Source organism: Malus domestica, chromosome 07 (assembly GCF_042453785.1).
Source record: "Malus domestica chromosome 07, GDT2T_hap1".
NCBI classification, from domain to species: Eukaryota; Viridiplantae; Streptophyta; class Magnoliopsida; order Rosales; family Rosaceae; genus Malus; species Malus domestica.
In genome coordinates this window covers 13,513,245-13,536,322 of record NC_091667.1, presented here as the reverse complement: position 1 = coordinate 13,536,322, position 23,078 = coordinate 13,513,245, and the positions used below count along the sequence as shown (strand labels likewise).

General features: G+C 36.7%; 1 protein-coding gene and 1 pseudogene across 13 annotated transcripts; one reads left to right on the top strand and one right to left on the bottom strand.

Moving 5' to 3' along the window:
* The first annotated feature begins 11,461 nt into the window (after nucleotides 1-11,461).
* Nucleotides 11,462-21,415, top strand: LOC103404507 (uncharacterized). Of its 13 annotated transcripts, none has more exons than XM_070824688.1 (19): nucleotides 11,462-12,517; nucleotides 12,809-13,345; nucleotides 13,426-13,545; nucleotides 13,624-15,594; nucleotides 15,678-15,794; nucleotides 15,960-16,142; nucleotides 16,233-16,295; nucleotides 16,785-16,856; nucleotides 16,955-17,218; nucleotides 17,953-18,072; nucleotides 18,741-18,800; nucleotides 19,284-19,324; nucleotides 19,487-19,564; nucleotides 19,654-19,738; nucleotides 19,890-20,058; nucleotides 20,182-20,338; nucleotides 20,588-20,687; nucleotides 20,820-21,122; nucleotides 21,263-21,415. In XM_070824688.1, exons 1-15 carry the CDS (start codon nucleotides 11,648-11,650, stop codon nucleotides 20,019-20,021), a joined length of 4,713 nt encoding a protein of 1,570 aa, XP_070680789.1. In that variant the 5' UTR covers nucleotides 11,462-11,647; the 3' UTR covers nucleotides 20,022-20,058; nucleotides 20,182-20,338; nucleotides 20,588-20,687; nucleotides 20,820-21,122; nucleotides 21,263-21,415. The 13 variants fall into 13 exon arrangements, with proteins under 13 accessions (XP_070680789.1, XP_008341656.3, XP_070680786.1 ...); XM_070824685.1 differs by having other exon boundaries at nucleotides 11,505-12,517; nucleotides 20,820-20,963; nucleotides 21,090-21,415; XM_070824683.1 differs by having other exon boundaries at nucleotides 11,505-12,517; nucleotides 17,953-18,096; nucleotides 20,820-20,963; nucleotides 21,090-21,415.
* LOC114825848 (UPF0481 protein At3g47200-like) lies at nucleotides 21,358-22,834 on the bottom strand (annotated as a pseudogene).
* Between the last annotated feature and the right edge of the window lie 244 nt (nucleotides 22,835-23,078).

The following is a 23,078-nucleotide window of genomic DNA, read 5'->3' as shown; positions in this document are numbered from 1 at the left end:
CCCACTACATTGCTATGACCAAGAAGGGTAAAGGAATATCACTACCACTTGTTGTCAGGGAGACTCCTATAAATGTCGACCTTCATCCTCCACAACCAGGCAGACTTGCAAATAAAAAAAATGCTCAACTTTTCTTCACATCCAAGAGGGCACTCTCAACAGAGTCACTCGAAATACTCAGCTTATTTTCCTCCTGATAATACCTCTGCAAACAAGCCATACCAGAGCAAGAGTATCTCATATCATCAAGGTTAAAAGCAAGAGTATCTCATATCATGCTTTTTCCTTGTCTTTTCCTTTGGCCTTTTTCTTACCTGCAAAACAAGGAGAAAGAAAGCAATCAGTCAGCACTTGGAATCAAGCTTCTAGTCAGAAACTGACTGCCTGGAACCCTTGCCTGATTACTTACCTGGCATTGCTCTCGAGTACTTATCTTTAACATCTTATGCTTCCAGAGAAGATACCACATCTGCCTGAGGAACAGATAGGGCAAGTGAGAAGGATACAAGGAAGCATGTGGAGACAAGCGTAACAGAACACATGCCGATACATCCATTACTTTGTCAACAGCAAAAGTATCCCATATCATTAGGGTTGAACGTACTCTAGATTTGATGGACTTGTTTTAACCCTCAAATTCTTGAGTCGGCCTTATACTTTGGAGGAAACCAGAAAACCCTTCAGCCCAGTTCAAGAATAAGCCTGTGGAAAGTTACTTCTTCAAAAGCAAAAGTATCTCATATCATCTCTTCTCCATTTGCTTCTCCTTATCCTTATTGTTGTTTACGACACAAGGAGAATGAGAACAATCAACCAGAAGCCGAAGTCGAACCTCTGATCCAGGTTGCTTGCTTGGAAGTCTGATTGCTTACCTTATCTGTTACTTCTTTCGGAAAATCTCCTAGCTCGGCGACTTGGGGGACTCCTACTATAGGGTTTTGTATCTCACTTGACCAAGACCGAAACTATAAGTAAGCTTCAAGTGAAATTGATACATTACCTTGTGCATCTTCATCGATTAAAGATACCACCCCTGGATGGAGGAAAAGTACTTCCAGACAAGATGCCACATCTACGTATGTGACAGATAAGGCAAATGAAAATGATACCACACTTCGCTACTTAGAAGTTTCGTGATTACTTAATGGCTTGGATCTTGCAAGTCCCCAACCGAGGAGCTTCCCTCACTCGAGAACTTAGGGGAGCACTGTTTGTACCATACTTGACCAATCCCGAAACTACTGAGCATCGGTCAACGTTATACCGTCAAGGACCCAGAAGAGTTTCCCTCCAACCAAGAGGCCAATCACAGCGCGACACGTGTCGACATCAGAAGCAAATCATAGCGCGACACGTGTCAACATCAGAAGCCAATCACAACACGACACGTGTCAATGTCAAAATGAAACTAGAAACTCTCTTATATAAATAGAGATCATTCTCTCACAATATTTCCTAATGTCATTTGTACTAAATCATTCACTTGTACTCACTAAAGGAGAGCTTGAACCTATGTACTTGTGTAAACCCTTCACAATTAATGAGAACTCATATACTCCGTGGACGTAGCCAATCTGGGTGAACCACGTACATCTTGTGTTTGCTTCCCTATCTCTATCCATTTACATACTTATCCACACTAGTGACCGGAGCAATTTAGCGAAGGTCACAAACTTAACACTTTCTGTTGTACCAAAGTCCTTACTGATTTTGTGCATCAACACACATTATAAAAGTTTGTCAAGTTTGTTGTTTCACTTTGCGTAAAGTAATGATTTATATCTTAATCATGTTATTCTCAAACATGGGATTTTGGATGCAAGTTCCTACCTAAAGCTTGACCAATAGTATGGAAATGTAAAAAATAAAAATAAAAAATAAAAAAATAAAAAAAGATGAAAAACATTAAGTATTGGCAAAAGACGTCAAAATATAAAGCTTCATATATAACAATATCTACATTACTCACAATACAAATAAAGTCTACATGTTCACTATTTCTTTTTGACAAAGAATTTACATGTTGACACCAGATTGCATTTCACCCATTTGTTTATGATTGATGAAGTTTACATATTGACTTCTTTGTATGCTACATTCCATATTCTATGCTAAGGAAATACAATATTAAACAAACTTTCTAGCATGCAATTCTGAGGATTTTTTGGGTTAATTCATGTTAGTGTGCCAATAAAATTATCCATGAAATTCAACTACAAATGAGGCTAAGCTTCTATGGAAATTGTCAATAGCTAATACAACATATACCAATAAATAAATTTATCCCAAAAATGATGCATAACCTGCAATGCAGTAACAAACTCTAAAAACCCTAAAAATTCACGTCTTACTGTCAGTAATCGCCCAAAACCAATTGAAAAAAGGGTGACATGTCGTCCAATAGTAGTAATATGCGCGTCACACACATACGTGTATGACTCACTCTTTTCTTCATCTCACACGTTTATGACTCCATATCTCTTCATCTCACACGTGTATGTCTCATCTTTTCTCCATCATGCGTATGTCTCCCTCTCTCGTTCATCTTTTGCCGACAAATCTGAAAACATTAGCCCAGCTGCAAGCCTGGATGATGTCGTTCTTTATCACTTAAAAACGATCAAAAATTTGCATCTCTAAATCAACTTTTAGGACTTCAGATGTTGTAATAAGGGTGTTAATGGGTAATGGTGTTGGAGAGGTATGTTGCTGGTGATTATGAAGAGATGGAAGAAAATCATATAATATTTCACTAGAAGAAAAATGCTCATCTACCACGGTGAATGTTCATGATAGATTGCAATCCATCATGGACATTGTGTCCGTTAGTAATCTGGATGTAATAAAATGTCTTAGTTTCTACCACGGGCTATGCCCGTTGTCAAATATAATGTAATCACAGACAATGCCCATTGTAGATTGGAATTTAACACCAAGGGTACTATGGTTGTTGTGGATTACTAAATTACCACGAGTAATGCCCGTTATTAAAAAAAAAATTCTAAAAAAAAAATAAAAAATATATATATATAAACCCACAAAATTGGAAATTTACTATATATACAATTTTTTTTTTAAATAATCACATATTAAAAAAGAATTACAACATGTACAAAGCTAACAACATCACCATTGATTTATACTATGAAATATCAAACTACACAAGAAGCATGGCCTCAAATAACAAGGAAAGTCAGTTGAAAGACTTCACTTTTCCTTGAACACCTCCAAACGCCTTTGAAAGTTAATACTATGAACTTGTTGTTAACCTATTAACAACTGAAATTATAAACAACGTAAATCACAAACATTCAGTAGTATTGAAAATCAATAAGCACCGACAACAACAAACAAACTCAAAACTAACGAAAAAGCATTACTTGAATTCTCCTATCGGTCAATATATATGCAATCATTGTACTAAATAAACAATTACTTGAAGTTTGGAATTACATTTCAACCAAGTTTCTTGAAGTTATTTAGTGAGCCACCAAAGAGAGGGATCTTGGAGTCCTTGGCCTTGAGGTAGAATTACAACTTAAGGTAGAAGCTTGAACAAGGAAAATTGCCATTACTGCAGAAAAGATTCAAATAAAGCAATAAAGCATAGTGTGAGAAAAGACTCGAGTGCACATCAAAATACACATAAAGGAAGAAAACAAAAAAATATATAATGAATAGGCAAAGAACATGGATAAGGCAAATACATTTTCTGAGAAGCCATGAACACGAGTCGCACCATTCGTAGCCACCATATGCGTCTCCATTCATTAAACACCCACAACCAAAACGTATAAGAAAGCAACTTGAAATTAGGAGTGCCATTTATTTACATCAAAGTAATTCGATGCAATTATATAGAGTGGGCGAGAGACAAAGAGACATTCATACAAACTGTTCTTTATTACACTGGAGCTTTTCCTTTAACATCTCAATCAGAACAAGGCATACTCATGCACATACCTAAGAAGCAAAGTGGATCATCCCACTGATTTTTTTTATCACAATGGACATATTTCAAATATATGAGTTACCAAAATTTATTCAAGCTTAAGTTATTTAATGAAAATGAGGGAAACATCTTCAATTTACTAACCATATGATGCCCCTAAACTAGTTAAGAGGAGAAAAAAGAAGTTGCGATCAAACCAACAAAACAACTACAATAGTATTAGAACAAATATAATACAAAATTAAAATATGAGCAAAGTTCCAAAATTTGAGTGAGAATATAGAGAATCAAATTCAAAACCCTAACCTAAAAATCCGTCCAAAAATTTGCATACCAATTTCTAAGCCATAAAGTGAAAGGCTAGCCAATGCAAACTGCCCTGCAACCCAATCATCATCCACCATCATTCATAAGAGAGAATAAGCATAGGGGTAGTTTTTGAACAAGAAAAACATTATTGTGACAAGTTATTATCAAAGGCTCATTAATAAAGGAATATCCAAAAAAAAAAAAAAACGATATAAATGAAAATCAAACTTACCCAACCAAAAAAAAAAAGGAATATTCATCCAAATGTAAACTCTTCCTATTGGTTGGCGAAGCGATGAGATTCGACGGACAGATTGATGGAATGACAGTGGAGTAATGGACATGCGAATCAATGGAGTGAGTGGCGGAGGTGAGAAAGAAGGCGAAACCAAGGCCGAATTTATAAGGTTTTTCAACAAAATTGGGGTAAATTGCTACAAAAACAAAGCTTTTGATGGCAATTTTGAAGAGATTCTGGTGCAAAGAGTCCCATCTCCACTAAGTTGGCTGGGATGAGGAAGAAGGTTCTTCTGGCATAAGCAAAGGGACGAATGGGGAAAAGTGAAAAAGGTTTGAGAAGAAGTATAAACAGGGTGCTTGTGGGGACATAGGATTGGAGTAGATATGGAAGCCACTGTGAAAGAGAAAAAAAGAGAAGACAAAAATTGAGGAACTGAAAAAGGGGAAGGGAAGATAAAATGGAAGAGATGAGGGCATGGAGAAGGTAGAGAGCGCGCAAAGTGGATTTGTCAAATTTCAAAGATGTTTAAAATTTTGCAAAATTTGGTGTCCCACCTTCTCTATTTTTTTTTAAATTATGAATGACTGTACCACACGTTATGCCTATGGTAAATAATAAAAAGGCATTGTTGATATTAATCATACCACGAACATCATGAATGGTGGCTTAGTATATTTACAACAAGCAACTTTGCGCGTGGTTATTAACTACTATTTTACCACTGACTAAAATTTGCTTGTGATAAAAATTTGTTATACACCACGTGCTTACTATGCCTATGGTAAATTTGTATTTTTTACAATGAACTCTTTATGCTCGTGATGAAATTGTCATGGTAGATGAGTTGTTGTCTTGTAGTGTTTCTTTTTATGTTCTTTGTTTTCCTATTATTCTCAAACAAAAACTCTTGACTCATTCATGGTTTTTGGTTTATATTGCATTTCAAGAACCCAAATTCAACATTTTCTTTGCCTTGAGCAACAAAATGCTTTAAATATAACATAAATGATACTCATCAATTGAAAACAAAAAACATATGTAAAGATGTATTAATTAGAAAGAGAGACATCTGATGTATCAATCATAATCATCATATGTATCAGTTGTTTCATCATCTTCATCATTTCCAAATAGCAAGTACTCTTTCTCTTCCTCTTCCTCCTCCTCATCTGTCTTCGCCTCCACCTTTTCCATAAGTTGCCTCATTACACCAAGCATTCTTCAAACCTCTACATCAACATCCATTTAATTCAAGATCAATGTCCTCTCTGCATAATGGTATAGTAGTTTCATCATTGTCATCTTTAATTAGCCGTATTGAACTATCACTTTCATGCTCATACTCGTCATCATTTTTGTCGTTTTCGTTACCATTATCATCATCGCTCATACTCGTCATCATTTTCGTCGTTTTCGTTACCATTATCATCATCATCTTTCTCTAGAACATCCCAAACATGCATATGTTGAATCTTCTGCACAACTTTCCAAGGATGACCCAACTTTAAATTGTCAATCTAAAATACTTGTGCTTGTGTAGCTAATAAATATGCGTTACTATCATACCATTGATTGTTTACATTCACCGATGTAAGAAGAAAATCTCTAATGATCTTTTTCCTTTGGTATCTGTATTGTACCATTGACATTTGAAAAGAATTACCCTAAAACCAATAAATTGAACTTTAAGGATATTAACTAAGCTGCCATAAAAGTTATACGGTTCACCATTATGCAATCCAGACGTCATTAACCCATTATTATGTGTTATGCGATTTTGATCAACAAGTGTGACCAAATATCGTATGCCATTCACAATACACCTTGTGTATTGGACAGTGCGTCAATCAGGACCTTGTGCTAAAGAAAAATTCTCCAGTCACCAATCTAGGTTTTAGAAAATATAATGACTTGACTCGCTGCCTAAATCATTCTGGAAACAATTGTATATGCCTCTGTTTTACATTAGCATGATTCTCTTTTTTCCAAAAGTTGGATAAGCTCACTACATGAATATAAAAAAATATTAGTTAAAATAGTGGAATTACAAATATCATTTGTGAAACTTAAACTATTAAAATCACATACTTTCTGAAATCTTCAATTTCGTCATAATAGTCCAACATATACCAATAAGCCACTTTTATATCTTCTCTCGAAAGTTCAATCATTACATGACCTCCAATTAGACGCGCTTTCTGAGCAAAAAAAAAAATGAAAGCAATGCATTAGTATCACCACCATCATTGTTTCTTTCTGGTCGGGTGAATTCTATCTCAATATCACATAGATACATGCAACAAAATGTTGAAGACTCGTATGCCATGTGCACTTCCACAATAAAGCTTTTAGGCCGAGCTTTGTTACGTACAGATTTCTTGTACGTGCCTAACAATCTAAAAGTTAAAGCATTGTTACTATATAGAAAAACAAACTAAATGAAACTAAAGCAAGCATGATGGCACATTACCTTTCTACATGATACATCCAGCGACATCTAACCAGTCCTGCTAATTTAGCTTATCGTAGCAAACGCACAATTAAATGAACCATGAGAATGAAGAAAGCATGCAGGAAGATTTTTTCTAGTTTGCACAATATGAGCACAATGTCTGTCTTCATTTACATGCATATTTCGTGAATATTAGATGCATAACTATCATGAAATTTAATTGATTGCAACCATTATGGAAAATCTTTACGCTTATATGGTTTGACATATTGAGCTGGTGGTTTATCCAATTTATTATTTTCATTCAATTCCAATTGAAAAATTTCACCTGATATTCGTATATTTTAAATTCATCCTCGCCTTGAGTGTCATGTGACTTCTCTGTATTCAACGTCCTAATCAGAAAATCATATATATTCTTCTCAATATGCATGACGTTAAGATTATGCCTAATCTTCAATTTAGACCAATATTCCAACTTGAAAAAAATACTCTTCTTTGTCCAATTTAATTCTTCAGTGTTCTGCTTCATTTTCTTGTCTTCATTATCATGATGTTTACCAAGCGTGTAAGGTACAATATAATCTAATAGATCAAGTACATCATCGCCTGAGAAATCTCTCGAACGATGTCTCATCTATCGACGACCATTAAAGAGTGCAGTATTCTTGTTCCATGAATGATTCATTGGTAAGTAGTGACGGTGTCCAATATGACAATACTTCTCAACTTAGTGTACGATATATCCTCATTACATATGCCAACTTATCATGGGTGCTCCAACCATATAAATTTCCATATTGTTAATATCACAACTGCATACAAATTAAAAGTACATGCAGCTATTTTATCTTGGGTTTGAACGCCTTTCTTATAATTCCTCAAGCTCATCTACTAATGGATACAAATATGCATCAATCTTATTTCCGGGTGCATTTGGTCCAGGAATTAACAAGGTAAGAAAAGATAATGGTTTTTTCATACATTTCCATGGGAGCAAATTATATGGAAACAAAACAACTGACCACATACTATAAGGCTTGCTCATATCCGAAAAAAGATTAAGCTCATTAGTCACAAGGCCCAATTTAATATTTCGTGGGTCTCGAGCAAAATCAAGGTACATTTTGTCAAATTCTTTCCAAGCAATAAAGTTTACTAGATGCTTCATTGTATTCACATCATTGACTCTTTTATCCTTGTGCCACCTCGTGTCTTTGCTCGTATGTCTTGACATGAACAAACTTTGCAACCTTGGTTTAAGTGGAAAAGTACCGCAATACTTTTTTGGGAACTTTCTTTTTTTGCTCATAAAAGTCATAAAAACTAGTAAAGTGACAGAATCAAGAAATTTTTTATCCTAAACATCCAAATATTCTATGCGTTAATAGATAAGAAAAAAGTATATAGATTGGAACCTAATCGTTTTATTCTCCATAGTATGATAAGAGATTTTGTCTGAGATGTATTTTCACCTTGTTGCTGATTCCTTGAAAACACACTGCACAACACACCACTATAGGTCAAAGGTTTGTTTTGTTACAAATGAGAGTGAGAATTAAAATACTTTGATGCTAAACAATAAATATCCAAAACTACATACTCCTACACATTAAAAACTTTAACAAAACTTAGAGTATCTTAATTTAAGTGGATCTGTAGACTCTTAATTTAGTAAAGTTTCAAAATAGTATTATAATTCTTTTGAATTGGGGTTTCCTTATGAGTAATATAGTTGGAGGACGTTGCTGTAAAAAATTTGCTCACACAACCACAATAATGGATGCATACTTCGCCAAAGCCTCCCACAATGGTTGAATGCATACAAGAATTTCTCACTTCAAATTTGACAATACAATTGAGAATAAAGTTCCTTTGTGACAAAGGTGTAGCAAAGATGAATGATTTTTTATGCAAGCATTTACCCATGAAAAAATGAGTTGAATATATCGAGATCATTTTTGCTTGTAAAATCATGAGTATTCTCAATATGAGGTAGAACATAGCATTTAACTCTTTAAGCTTGGGTGCTTCTTTATGCTTGAGAATATGCTTTCTTCATTATATATTGAAAATGAATTCTCTGTTTATAGACTCGGCTGAGACTTGAGCCCCTGGTTGCGACTAAAAAAAATTATAAATAGGAAAGATGATTTGACAAAATGAAATATAATTCAAATACAAATTGTCAAGATGAAAGTATAAAAATCGGTGGTATCTTTCCTCACAACTTCCAAAACCTCACAACTTTTGATATCACTGATTTATACTTTGATAAAAAAAAAAACCCCATCCGAAAATATGTAAGAATCAAAATTAGCATTACATTTCACCACCTGGGGAACCTCACAACTTCTGATATCATTTGATTCATGCTTTGATAAAAAAAAACCCATCCGAAAATGTATAAGAATAAAAATTTGCATTACATTTCAACACCTAGGGAATTCAATTCAACTAATTTGTCAAAATGAAATGCAATTATCATTTCAATTGAAATGGATTTTAGGGTTATAAGTTTGGAAACTGCCATAGTTCATTCAATTAAAAGTTCTTGTGCATAACCTAAAATAAAATAAAGATGAAATAAGACCTTACTTGACTGCAGCCACCAAGTTACTTGAAGATGCAAGTATCAGGGTGTTGACGACGAGAGTGAATCAGTGTAGTGAGACGAATCAGAGTGCAATAGGGAAAAAATAATGCGATTAGAAAAATTGAGAGGTGGGCAAGAGAGGGAGACAAAGGGGACGTGGTGGTCGCTGATGATGGCAACCACTAGATTCTATGCAAGAGAAGGAGATGAAGGGGGTGGGTAAAAAATGCAGATAGATGAAATGGGGCTTTGTGAAAGTGGAATTTTTCTTTATGGAAGATGAAAGAAAAAGTTTCATTTAATTTATTTTCAGTTATTTTTTTCTTCTAAATATAGAAAGTTTGAAGTGCTAAATGAGAATTTTTAAGTGCCAATACCAATTTATGTGTCTTTTATGAATAGTTTTCTTTATACAACTAGTGAGGCATCTTTAGCCTCACGTGTAACTGTGTTGCATTACTAAAAATTATGTGACGCATTCTAAATTTGTTATCAATATACTTTCCTGCCCATTTATGTGTGACGAATCTGAAAGTTATATATGAAGCATATAATCTAAAAGATATTCCAAGGCCTGCGAAAGTTTTTATGCGACGCTTTCTAAAATCTCTTCACTTCGTAATATATGATGATTTTCTGGGCGCCACCACTAATTCCATCACATATTCCCTGTTTTCTTGTAGTGAACCTTGAGAATAATTTCATTTATCAAGAGAAGCAAGAAAAAACAGAAAGATTCAGGGTATTACATGTGGTTGTGATGTAGTGATTAGGATTTTTTAAGGAAGTTGAAAAGAAACCATTTTGGGAGGACATGGATTTGAGAAGGCAAAAACGTGTAAGTTGAAAATAAACTGCACTGATTAGTGGGTGGATAATTGCCATTTTTTTTCTTGTTGAAATCATATGTGGGACAATGTTATTGGAATATGTGAGGGATCATTAATCAAAGAAACTATATTGTTTAAGATCAATTTGTAGTATATGTGTGTTGTATCCGACGGACTAAACAATCATCTTCAAGATTCACCGAAAACATAGTATGTAGGCAAGCATCTCCAGAAGTTTTTTTTCATGTTATATTACTAAATTATCCTTAATTTAGCTGGTTGTTTGTGTGTTGATTTTTTTTCTCAAATGAGGAATTTTAGGGTTATTGAAAAAGTTAAAAAGAAAACTGCCCACTATGTGAATAGTCTGGATTTTCTTAAATCAAATTGTTTTTTTTTTAAATCTAATTAAGGAATGGTATTTAAGTGCATTTTTGAAATTATGAATGATTTACCAATTTTATCCTATGACTTTATGTACTAGCATATGGCCACACTCAAAGTACATGTGAATTTTTTTTTATTTTTAAAATTGAAGGAGATAGGAAGAAAGTAAGAGAGACTAAAAGAATGTGGGAGTGGGAATAGAGCTTTGTTTTTTATTATTTAATTAGAGATATGTTAGAATCACATGTAAGTTCAAATGTAGGTGTGACTTAAAAAAAAAGGAAAATTTTGGTTGTGTGAAATTACATTATCATTCATATTTCTTATTTATGTTTAGTTTAATTAGAGGGTTAGAATGGTAACTTCATATATTTTAGTTGAGAATGAAAATTTGGTTAATATATAATTTAGATATAGATAATATATAATAAAGATAAATAAATAAATATTGTAGTGAAATCTTCAAAAAAAATTTCTCAAACAAACGATATTATTTACATTAAGCGGGAAAATGTGACTCAGCCTTACAATAAGCCTGTGATAATATGGTTCAAATTCACTTTTGATGATATTAAACTTAAGATATCTCATTTACAAGTAAAGATGAATAGTACTAAAATATAGTAGCAAGTGACGACGAAATCTTCATTTTGAATGACGAAACAAACTTAAAACAGTTTTTTTTTTTACTTTTATTTATTTATTTATTAAAGCATTTTTAAACAGTTTGCACACCGGGGAACACCACCCGCCGCCCGTCCACCTGATAAAATTCAAAACCAGTCTCGGACCCCTAAAATCCGCGATATTCCACCACGAACCCGAAATTCCCTCGCATTTTCTCTCCGCCATTTTTCCCACCTCTCTCCGAACTCCAAAAATGCCGATTCCAAACCCTAAATTCCCTCACGAATCGCTCATGACTCAGGACCAACTCATTGACTCGCTCACCTCCCACATCTCCCTCTTCCACTCTCACTCCAATTCCTCAGACCTCAAACCCAACCATAACCCTAACCCTAACCCTAACCCTAACCCTAGGTCCTCGATCCTCAAATGGTTCTCATCTCTCACCGTCCACCAGCGCCAAGCTCACCTCACCGCCGTAGATCCCAATTTCGTACGGGTCCTCGTTCAAATGCTCGGCAGGGTCCGTGCCAACGGCCATGGCTTCTTCATCATCCTCCCTGACCTCCCCTCCGGCGACCTTCCCACCCTCTGTTTTAAGAGGTCGAGTGGGCTTCTGTGTAGGGTGGCCGAGTCGAACGAGCTGGAGAGGAGGGTTTTCGAGTCGACTCGGTTGTTTTCTTCGAGGGAAGGGGAAAAGGTGGAGGAGTGTTCGTGCTCGGTGAGGGATATCGATACGGTTACGGTGAGTGAGGATTTGGTGGAGAATTTGGATGGGTTTGTGGAGGCAATGGATGAAATATCAAATGGGGGGTTTTTGAGGGGGGAAGAGAGTGACTTGGGATCAGATTGGGTCGAATTGAAGTGGTTGAAGGATAAAGGGTATTACAGTATGGAAGCATTTGTGGCAAATCGGTTGGAGGTGGCGTTGAGGTTGGCGTGGCTGAATTGTAGTAATGGGAAGAAAAGAGGGGTGAAATTGAAAGAAAAGATGACCGCTGTGTGCTTGGCGGCCAATGTGTATTGGAGGAAGAAGGGGTGTGTAGACTGGTGGGAAAATTTGGATGCAGCAACAAGGAGAAATGTTTTGACATCGGTGTTGGGCAAAGCAGCGAAACCTTTGGTACATTTTCTAACTTTATGGTTTTATAGTGTTTAGGTGATAGTGTATGAGAAATGTAATAGGTTTATACGGTTCTGAATGATTCTGTTGATAGATTAAGTTGTAATAATTGTGCTAGAGAATTGGATTTAATTGGTAACAAAGGAGAGGAGTTTTGGTGAATGATGCATTAATATCCTTTAACTGAAGTTCTAAAATTGGAAATCTTTATATTTGTAATGAAGCTTACAATATGATGGTTGATTTATTTGTTTGTTATAATGTAGCTTAACTTAGTTCATTTTAACTTAGATTCTTGAGATCCTGAAGACATGTAGTGAGGCGGGAGATGAAATGTGGCTCTTCAATAGAGGAGGAGAACAACCACTGAGGTACAACCAAATTGCATCTATGCAAAAGACAGTTCCAAAACGTGTGGCTGACATAGAATTTGGGTCAAGCATTATCCCGGCTTCTCTTTCTGGAAGACCTTCCTTAGTCGCGGGGTTTAATAATCTCTTTCTGCTTCAGGATATAGTAATGATGATATCCTTATGTAACCACAGTGAATATGATATAGGGAAACTCTTTTATAGCACACTGAGTTCAGTTTCTACCATTTCTGATTTTATATTAAGAAAAGTACGGGGATTTCTTATGGTTATTTTGCTTGAATGCACAAAAATGGAACTTCTAGCAGATGGAAATGAAAAACCCTTATCTAAGAAATCCAAGGCAAAGCCTAGTGCTTTTAGCCGTAAAAGTAAGGGGAAGAACCGCAATGTGAAAAGACCAAATCCTGTTCCTAGGTCATGTGCGGATGATTTTTTGTGTGAAAAGTCTCTCAAGGTACTCTTTAGTTCGCTGATGTCCTTTTGGATTCACAACAAATTTTGTGGATAGTTTTAATTGCTTCAGTGTTATGCCAGGATCGTAATTGTACATTGGCTCATAAAAAAAAGGCAGATTCTGGGGAGTCTAAGAAGATTCCTGGTATACATCAGGAGGTGGAAATTTCCAAAGAGGCATTATCGTCGAAAGATGAAATGGTTATTCTCGTTCTTTTAATTTGAATCACATTTCTCATTAATGATTTGAATGGTTTGTAACTAGTAGCTTGTCATCAGGAACATGCACAAACAGTGGTTGCAAAAGCTCAAACTGCTGCAAGGAAGGGTAGGAAAGAAAAAGGAAAAAACAAAATAACTGGTTGTAAGAATTCTGGTGATGTAATAAAATCCGAAAGATCAGTCATGGAAGCTTCTTCTTCTTCTGTCATTCCTGAAGATTGCACAGCAAAGTCTTATCCCGTTTCTAGTGATTCAGCTTTCAAGAGCAAGACTGGTGATAATTCAGCTAGTTGTAACATCCTTGTGACAAATTCGATTTCTCCTGGTTCTGGCAATGGGCCAACTGAGGATGACGATGCCACCCAAAGCATTCAAGAGAATTATCCTGTTGGTTCTAGAGCAAGTTCCAGTCATACATTTTTCGAAAATTACAATTCATCAAACAATAGTACTGAAATTCAAATAAAATCGTCTGGTAGTGTAGTACCTTCTCCTCTGCCCGCAGTGGATCATAAGATTTTCAGCCACATAGATATTGACTTTCAGAACGAGCAAGCTGGCAAATCTGATATAAAAGATGTTGCACCAGACAAAGGAATGAGAGTTGATGATGTGGAAAAGGAAGCCATTCCGTTTCAGGACCAAGAACATGGAAATCATCTATGTGATACTGGAACCCCATGTTCTTATGAAAGCTGTCAATATGAGTGGCCTGGTGTAGCTTGCGCCTATTATCCACCTGTTAACCCACATCTCCCACCCGCCACTGACCGATTGCATCTGGATGTTGGTCATAACTGGCAGAATCACTTTCGCCAGTCTTTCCTACCAACTATACATCAGGCGAGAAGTTCTCCAATTCAAGGCAGGTGTAATCCAATTCTGACTCGACCACTGCCAATGAGTTTAGACTGGCCTCCAGTGGTTCGAAGTGCTCGTGGATTGGCTCTATCGCGAACCTTTAATTATGATTCTGGATTCATCTCAAAGAAGCAGTGTAGTTTTCCACAGGTTTTTTCCACCCATAGTGTCAAGATTAATGCAACAAATGTGGACAACGAAAGGAAGTATTCTTGGGATTGCACGGACCTACCTGATCCAGCAACGGCATATGAACTAGCAGATGAATGTGAGGGCCACTGGATATCAGAGGATGAAGTTGAGGTGCAAGCATTTGCTGGGGTAGACTATAATCAGTACTTTGGAGGTGGTGTGATGTACTGGAATCCTTCTGATCATCCAGGGACGGTTTTCTCTCGCCCTCCTTCCCTTAGTTCTGATGATAGCTCATGGGCTTGGCGGGAAGCTGACATGAATAGGGCTGTCGATGATATGGTTGCATTTTCTTCTTCATATAGTACAAATGGTTTGACTTCACCTACTGCTTCCTTTTGTTCTCCTTTTGATCCTTTGGGATCAGGAAACCAGGCTCTTGGTTATGTTATGCCTGGAAGCGATGTACCAGGCAAGGTGCTGCATTCCTCATCAGCAATGACAGACACAGCAGCAGATGAGGAATCCTCTGGATCTTTGGCTGATGTAAATGGTGATGTTGAAGGGAAGACAGGAGACTCGCTTACTTATCCCATTTTACGGCCAATCATCATTCCAAACATTTCAAGAGAAAGGTCAAGAGAGTTTAAGCGTAGTTATGATCGCAGAAGCCCATGTGTTCCTCCTACAAGGCGTGAGCAACCTCGGATAAAGCGGCCACCATCGCCCGTGGTGCTTTCTGTTCCACAGGCCCCACGACCACCTCCACCCTCTCCTGTGAGTGACGCCAGGAAAAACAGGGGCTTTCCAACTGTTCGGTCTGGTAGCTCTAGCCCAAGGCACTGGGGTATGAGAGGATGGTTCCATGATGGAGCTAACTTGGAGGAAACTTGTTTGCGCATGGATGGTGCTGAAGTTGTTTGGCCTTTAAGAAGTAATAATATTTCTGGCCGTCCATTGATTCAAGCTCTTCCTGCACCCTTGTTGCAGGATCGATTGATTGCTATTTCTCAACTTGCTCGTGATCAAGAACATGTAAGTGTAGCATCTATCTTATAAACTTTAAATTTGTGTTGATGTTTAAAAGTCCTTCATAAGATAGTATATTCATTGTACAGCCAGATGTTGCATTGCCCCTACAACCGCCTGATTTGCATAACTGTCCTATCCGGAAGGTGTCTCTTTCTTTGATGCACAGCCTTGTCCACGATGACATTGACCTTTTCTGCAAGCAGGTACAATAATTGATCTAGTATTATTGTTTTAATCCATTCTTCACCATCACCATTATATATTATCTTCAAGTTCTCCAATCAAAATGTTTATCAAATATTTGTACCATTGACCATCGTTCCATGTGTTGTTACATTCTACTGAATGTTTGATATGATGGGCTGAAGGTGGCTGCAGAGAATATGGCTAGGAAGCCCTACATAAATTGGGCTGTTAAGCGGGTTACAAGGTCTCTCCAGGTACTTTGGCCCAGGTCCAGGACAAACATATTTGGTTCAACTGCAACCGGTTTGTCACTTCCAACAAGTGATGTGGACCTTGTGGTTTGTCTACCTCCTGTGAGGAACCTGGTAAAAAAACTTCTTGATCTATTCTCTCAGTTACATTGACCTCTTTTCCAGTACTTTCGGAAAAATATTCATATGCAGACATATTTTTAGGAACCCATTAAAGAAGCTGGGATATTGGAGGGGCGTAATGGTATCAAAGAAACATGCCTTCAGGTACATTGCAAATTAGTCTATTATAGAAAGGCAGTTCGTTTGATTCATCTTTTCTACTAGAAATCTGTGTACAGAAACTTTTTTTTTTTTTTTTCAATAAACGAAGGGAACTGTTCTACACTAGCTTGTCACCGTTCTGCATTCGTGTTTTCTATGCAAGCTGTTTATGGTGTTCTAAGCTTAGTGTGCACATTCATTAAGGCTGCATAAACTTTGGAACACTTATCATTCTGTTCCTATTGGAACATTTTGAGTTTCGGATCCTGATTGTTTCTGAACTTTTTATCTGATTATTTCGCATAACATGACCCTGATAATAAAACTTCAATATGCTGCTCATCAAATAAACATTTCTGGTCAACTGATTTGTTTCTCGTTAAGTTTTTGTAGTGCCAACTGATATGTAGCACCCCTTCATCCTTTCCGCTGATATCTAAGATTGTTCTTTTCTGTTGCCTGCTCTGTGACAGTCTTGTTTTGGTGTTTCAGCATGCCGCTAGGTATCTCGTCAATCAGGATTGGGTCAAAAATGATTCTCTTAAGACTGTGGAAAATACAGCTGTACGTCCTCTTCATTTTAATCTTTTGATTGTACTTCTGTTTCATTTAAGCTTCTTTTACTTACATGGTTTTTCTTACTGTTTAATCCTTGCTTTTAGATACCTGTTATAATGCTTGTGGTGGAAGTTCCCCATGATCTCATTGTCTCATCTGCTTCCAATGTACAATCTCCAAAAGAAGAGCCACCTCCCATGTCTGGTGAGCATGGCACTAATGTGAACTCGAGTGTGGTTGCTTTAGAAGAATCTGTGGTGCCCAAATGCTCACAGATAAATGACGATGCTACAAAGGATTCAGTATCAGTTCGTATTGACATCAGTTTCAAATCTCCATCTCATACAGGACTCCAAACTACACAACTGGTATATACCTCTCCCTCAATCTTTTGTGTGTGCGGGTGCAAGATGAACGCATTTTGTGTGTGTGAAATATAGCTTTATCTACTTAAACCTTCCAATCTTTAACTTTTAATGACTAAGGTACTCAATCTTCCACCCCTGGTCTACGAATATTGGTTTAAGTTTAAACGAATTTTTTTTACATAGGTTTTGGGACTGTCATTATCGATGTTAGACGTTTATATTTAATAAGTTAGTCTAAAAGATTTCAAGGTGTATCACCCAAATGCACAATATTTCACTCGCAAAGACATCTGTGATTGGAACGTCAAGGCTTGTTGGAGAGAAGATTCAGTTGAAATCCCAAGTGTTAATAAAAATTCATTAGATTGTAACATCTATATTATGCCCATGTGTTTGGTGGTACATAATTGTGGGGTGGTTACTTGCAAATTGCTACTACTGTGTGAAAGCTTGTGGTAGTGGATTGTATAAAAAAGTCAAACCAAATTTGTATGCTGGTGTATCAAATTATGTTTCTTCAACCATTGTGATTGGGGTCTTTTAGCATCCATTCTTGCACAGTCCTTTTGGATCTCAGGTATCCTTTCTTTTGTTTCTTGAAGCAGTTAGCTAGTTCCTTGTGCATATTTTGTTGCGTATTTGGTACTTGCAAATTTTGATGTGCTTTTGGTGACATTTATAGCTTACGTATATACTTTATTTATATGTTATGAACCATAACTAGTCATTTGCAGGTCAAGGATCTCACTGAGCAGTTTCCAGCTGCTACACCCCTTGCTTTGGTACTGAAACAGTTCTTGGCAGATCGTAGCCTTGATCAGTCTTACTCTGGTGGCTTGAGTTCCTACTGTTTGGTGAGTAATGCTACTTATTTCAAGGTGCAACGTCAGTAAATTAAATTGAATTGAAGTTTTTGATTTCACCATCTTCCAGTAAGGACAATGGGTATCAAAGGTGATGGCATGCCGTAGAACTTTTGGACTAACGCATAGAACATTTTGTTCTCGCAATGATTGTCCTTTTAAAGGTATTAAAAGATTAATGCTTTAAACTAGCAGCTGCCAGATCAGGGTCTAAATTATAATACACTATAAACATTATAGAAATTGAAGTTTTAAGGTCAATTAGGGAATTAAAAGATGATGATATGTTGATACTCAATTTTAGGGAGCACGAACATGACACAAGTACTCGACATATTACATGTATTGGCTTCTCATTTTTCTTGATTTTTTCATATCAAAGGGTAAATTTTAGCATAACTCAACTAACTTGGAGCATGGAACATACTGTGAATTGCTGTTATTGGCTGTTGTAGGACGGTGTTGTATTTGCTCCTCTGGGCTATTGAGTTCTGTTGCCAGTGATCTTGCGTAAAAATATATTTTATTTTTTGCTTATTTTGGTTGAGTATCTGGCTTTTATTCTTAAACATCTCTTGTTTAAAAGAAAAATGCAATGAATTCTGTAGAGCATCTGTGACAGTTAATTATTTTTGGTGTATTTTTTTACTCTTTTTCAGGTATTACTTATTACACGTTTTCTTCAGCATGAGTATCATCTTGGCCGGCCCATCAACCAAGTAAATTTCTAATTTCAACTCTAATTTTGTATGTTAGTATGTTTTATTTTCCCTTGATAATGTATTATACAAAGTATCGTGGAGGACCTTTAGGTACTATATACTTGCACCAAATTATGTGTGACATCCGTAATTTATGGTTTCTTTTTTCTATCAGTCATAAAAATATATTTTGATTTTCTGCTTGATATGTTGAATATTCAACTCACTAAGTTATTAGTATTGAACTTCTGAATGGTTGATTTGATTGAGGGTCCCAACTTCCATATATTTTGAGTAAACCATTCCAAACAATTAGTTACTAGTTAGAAATGGAGGTATCGTTCCTAATTTTGTAAAAATATTCAAATTTCATGTGGCTGGCCGCTGGTCTAAGTTCAAAGTTCTCATTCAAACTCGTACTTGTTGCCCTTTTTAGTTTCTCATTTTTGCTGATGATTATTGCTAGATTGCTTTATTACTAAACCAGTAATGATCTTGCAGAATTTTGGGAGCCTTCTGATGAATTTTCTCTACTTTTTTGGGTAAGACAACCACTGATAATGATTCTCTCTCTCTAATTATATACCAGTGCAACTACTTCTTGGATTGGAATTGAGTTTACTCTGATTGAATAATTGTATAGTTTGTTATAATATGGTTTAAGCTACATAGCGATTGACGCTTCATCTCTCTCTTCCTTCTAGGAATGTGTTTGATCCTCGCCAAATGCGTATATCGGTACAGGGAAGTGGTGTTTATATTAAGAGGGAAAGAGGTTGTAGGTAATAGCAGTACTCTGTTTTCTTATTTGTGCTTGAAGAGAAATTCTTAACTTTTTTGCATTGCTTATATATTGATCTGCTCCATGTAGTATTGACCCGATACACATTGATGATCCCCTTTTTCCAACTAATAATGTGGGGCGTAATTGCTTCCGTATACATCAGTGTATCAAGGTAAGCTGTGTTTTTTTGGGATTAATTGTCATGATATTTTCTGACATATTCAATATTACCTTGTGTGATAATGTGATGCTTATCTATTGCTAGCTTCATATGTGTACAGATGCTTGTTTCTTACTTTCGAGATTATCATTGGATGTTGTAGGCATTTTCAGAAGCTCACTCTATTTTGGAGAATGAGTTGGCTTCTCTTCCCAATGACGGTGGTGATGATGCGTGCTCAAGGCCCCCATATAGACTTCTCTGGAAAATCATCCCAAGTATTGATCTATCGTAGCACTGCTTACTGTATGCAAAGTTGTATGCTTCTTAAGGTATCTTAAAATTTTAACATTTCCTTTTACTAATTTTTAATTGTTTGTTGGTATTTTTTTATTGTGAATGGGTTGGTGGGAAACTAACAATTTCCATCTTATCGTGGTCCTGTGTTAATATAGAGTAGTGGAGGTTGCGAAATAGTAGGTGCCTTCGGTTATGACTCCTTACCCTGCTAATCCCATCCCCTGGCGTTTTAACTTGTTGGTTGAAAACTGCAACCCCTAATTATGGCTTTAAGCATGATTAAATTGGAGTTCATTCTGTATGGGCGACCATGTAAGTTTACTGGACTTTCTGATTTTGTATTGGAGCTCCTCTCTGTTTTACTTGGGAGCCATTTGACAACCATTTCATTTTCAGTTTTTGATTTCAATTTTCTTGTAAACTGAAAACTAAAAACTGAAATGGTTATGAAGCGGGCCTTTACTTATGCAGTTTCCTCCCATATGCACATTTTGCCCTCTTTCAGTTATTGATTTCTTTCCTGCTGAGTTTCTCTTTTTTTTTTTTTTTTTTTCCCGGCAGGATATGTCTGTAATTTTCACTGCAGATTAGCTCCGGTACTCTCGGTGCAGTCATGAACTCTCTTTGTTATGGTTCTGGTGCAGGTGTTGGCCACAGAAAAGTAAGGTTCAGACAACCAAAACACGTATTTATTTGTGTGCCTCCGATGCTGTTGTTTATCGGTTGTGCTCTTGTGGTTTATGTATTCATTGTCAAATTGTAACTAACCAATCTTTACTTTCCCTTTTTTCAGTCGCCGGTTTGTTGCCGTCATAATGTCATTAAAGACTGGATTTTCTGCTAAACTGTATCAAGTTCATCTTGGTGCCAAACGTGCTCAAGTGAGAGTGGAAAGGAGTAGCAACAATCAGAAAAAGGCTCGCATCAGATTCTTCAGGTCAGCCCCCAAACCTGATTTGGCGGTTCACTGCACTGAACATTTGTGCCGAAAACTCTAAAATCAATTATATATATGTTAGTTCGGGTGTATAAATTTTATACAACTGTTCATAAATTATACCAGCTGTTGCAGTTACGTCGAACTAGCATAGAATTTGTATAAAGGTCGTACCCAGTGCACAAGGCTCCCACTTTACGCAGGGTCTGGGAGAGGTGAATGTCGGCTAGCCTTACCCCCATTTTATGGAGAGGCTGCTCCCAAGTCTCGAACCCGAGACCTACCGCTCATGAGCATAGAATTTGTATACTCGTCGAAAACAAAACGTTAGGTTGTATGTGGCCAAGATATTTACCTAGTAACAGAAATGTATTGAGATCATAAAGTTCAACTGTATTCTGTATTTTTTGATTTACAAGCAAAATATCAATGACAAAAAGTGAGAAGAAAAAGATCCGCCGGTTTGAGACGATCTTTAGACTTAATGCTCACCTCCGTCGGCCCGAACTTAATGCAAAATATTTCTTTGGTACTCGTTCACTTCGTTGAACAACTTGTTCAGATAAATACTGTCGATATCGAAAGGCACATCTTTGCGGAGGTTTTTGAAGAAATGCACGACCTCTTTGTCGGTTCCGAGATAATTCTCGATAATGTTTTAATCGGACAGAAATGTCGCGTCCATCGGCGTGCGGACGAGACAACTCATGAATGCAGCGTAAGTGTTTATATACTTTGGGCAATGAGAGTAGCATTGTTCAAATGCAACCAAGTTTAAGAAGAAATGGGTGTGGAGATCATCTAGTTTTATGGGCGGAATTTCAAGAACTCCAATGCAAAATCTGATGTCTAGGAAGCTCTGCGCCTCCCGTGTTTTGAACATAATTCCGGCGAGATCGTGAAGCTTTTTTGCCGATTGGATAAACTCAACGTCCTCCTGAGGTTCGGGGACAAAACTCAGGTGAAGTAAATCGAGTAGATGCTTTCCTTCGACACTGAAATAATGCCTCAAGACTTGAGGAGGCCTCCCTACTGCGCAGTTAAAGAATTCGATTTTTCAAACTACTTTTGAAGAACGAAGAAAGGAACTTGATTCTCCAATAGAACAAGATCTCGATAATAATTTTACTTTGCAGAACATTTCGATGATGAAGAGACCGTCCGGTACCATCATCTCAACCAGATGGCGGCTGCATAAGTTAATGGTCTCTGCATAGCACTCTCTTATATCATCTTCGACTTCTGCTACAACCTGCCGGTAGTCATCAAGTCCGATCAACTGCGTTCGACCGAGAAGATTGTCAAGAAATCTCCATTTGTGTTGTTGCATCATCACCACGTGTTTATCACCGTAGTGATAAGGGCCGATTGAGATGATATGAGGCCGGTACTTCCCCTTGTTTGTTTTCGCCAGGCAATGAGGTACTTTGAAGATGCAACAAGAGCTCTTACCTGCTAACGGATGCAGTAGCCATTTCGTTTCTTCGATTCTTTGCTTCAACGTCGTCGTGCGATTATATTCCGTAGTGGTAACTGTAACGGCAGTATGATTTCTTCCTGTATTTGCCATGGGGCAGCTAGAAGATGAGTTCACTGCAGCTACAAATTAAAGGGAAGAAAAGTTGTTATAGTAATTAACTAGTTTCTTTGCCTTTGAATTATAGACTAAAATGATCAGCGGTGGCTGTAAAACTATAACACGTTGGAATTCATTGACTTGTTCTCACTACGTACCTTCTGAGGCTCTGATGAAGAAGATGTTGCTGGAGCTCCTTCAATTTCTCTGAAATTAATACAACATTATCATTATCATGTAACTTTGAATTATAAACTTCAACGATTATAGAGTAACTCTCTGTAGTACGATAAATGAACGGTCATGATTTTAATGAAGAAATATTATATTTATTTACTTACCAATCTAATGAATATAAAGTCAGACTGTCCAATAAGCTGAATTAAAGACTTACCATAGTCTTTGAAACATACAGCTAATCCAACTCCTATAACTTATTGCACGCGGAAAATATGGAATAGGGTTGACTTGTATTTGATACATACAACTATTCCAACTCCTATAACTTATTGCAAGTGGAAATTGTGGAATAGGGTGAC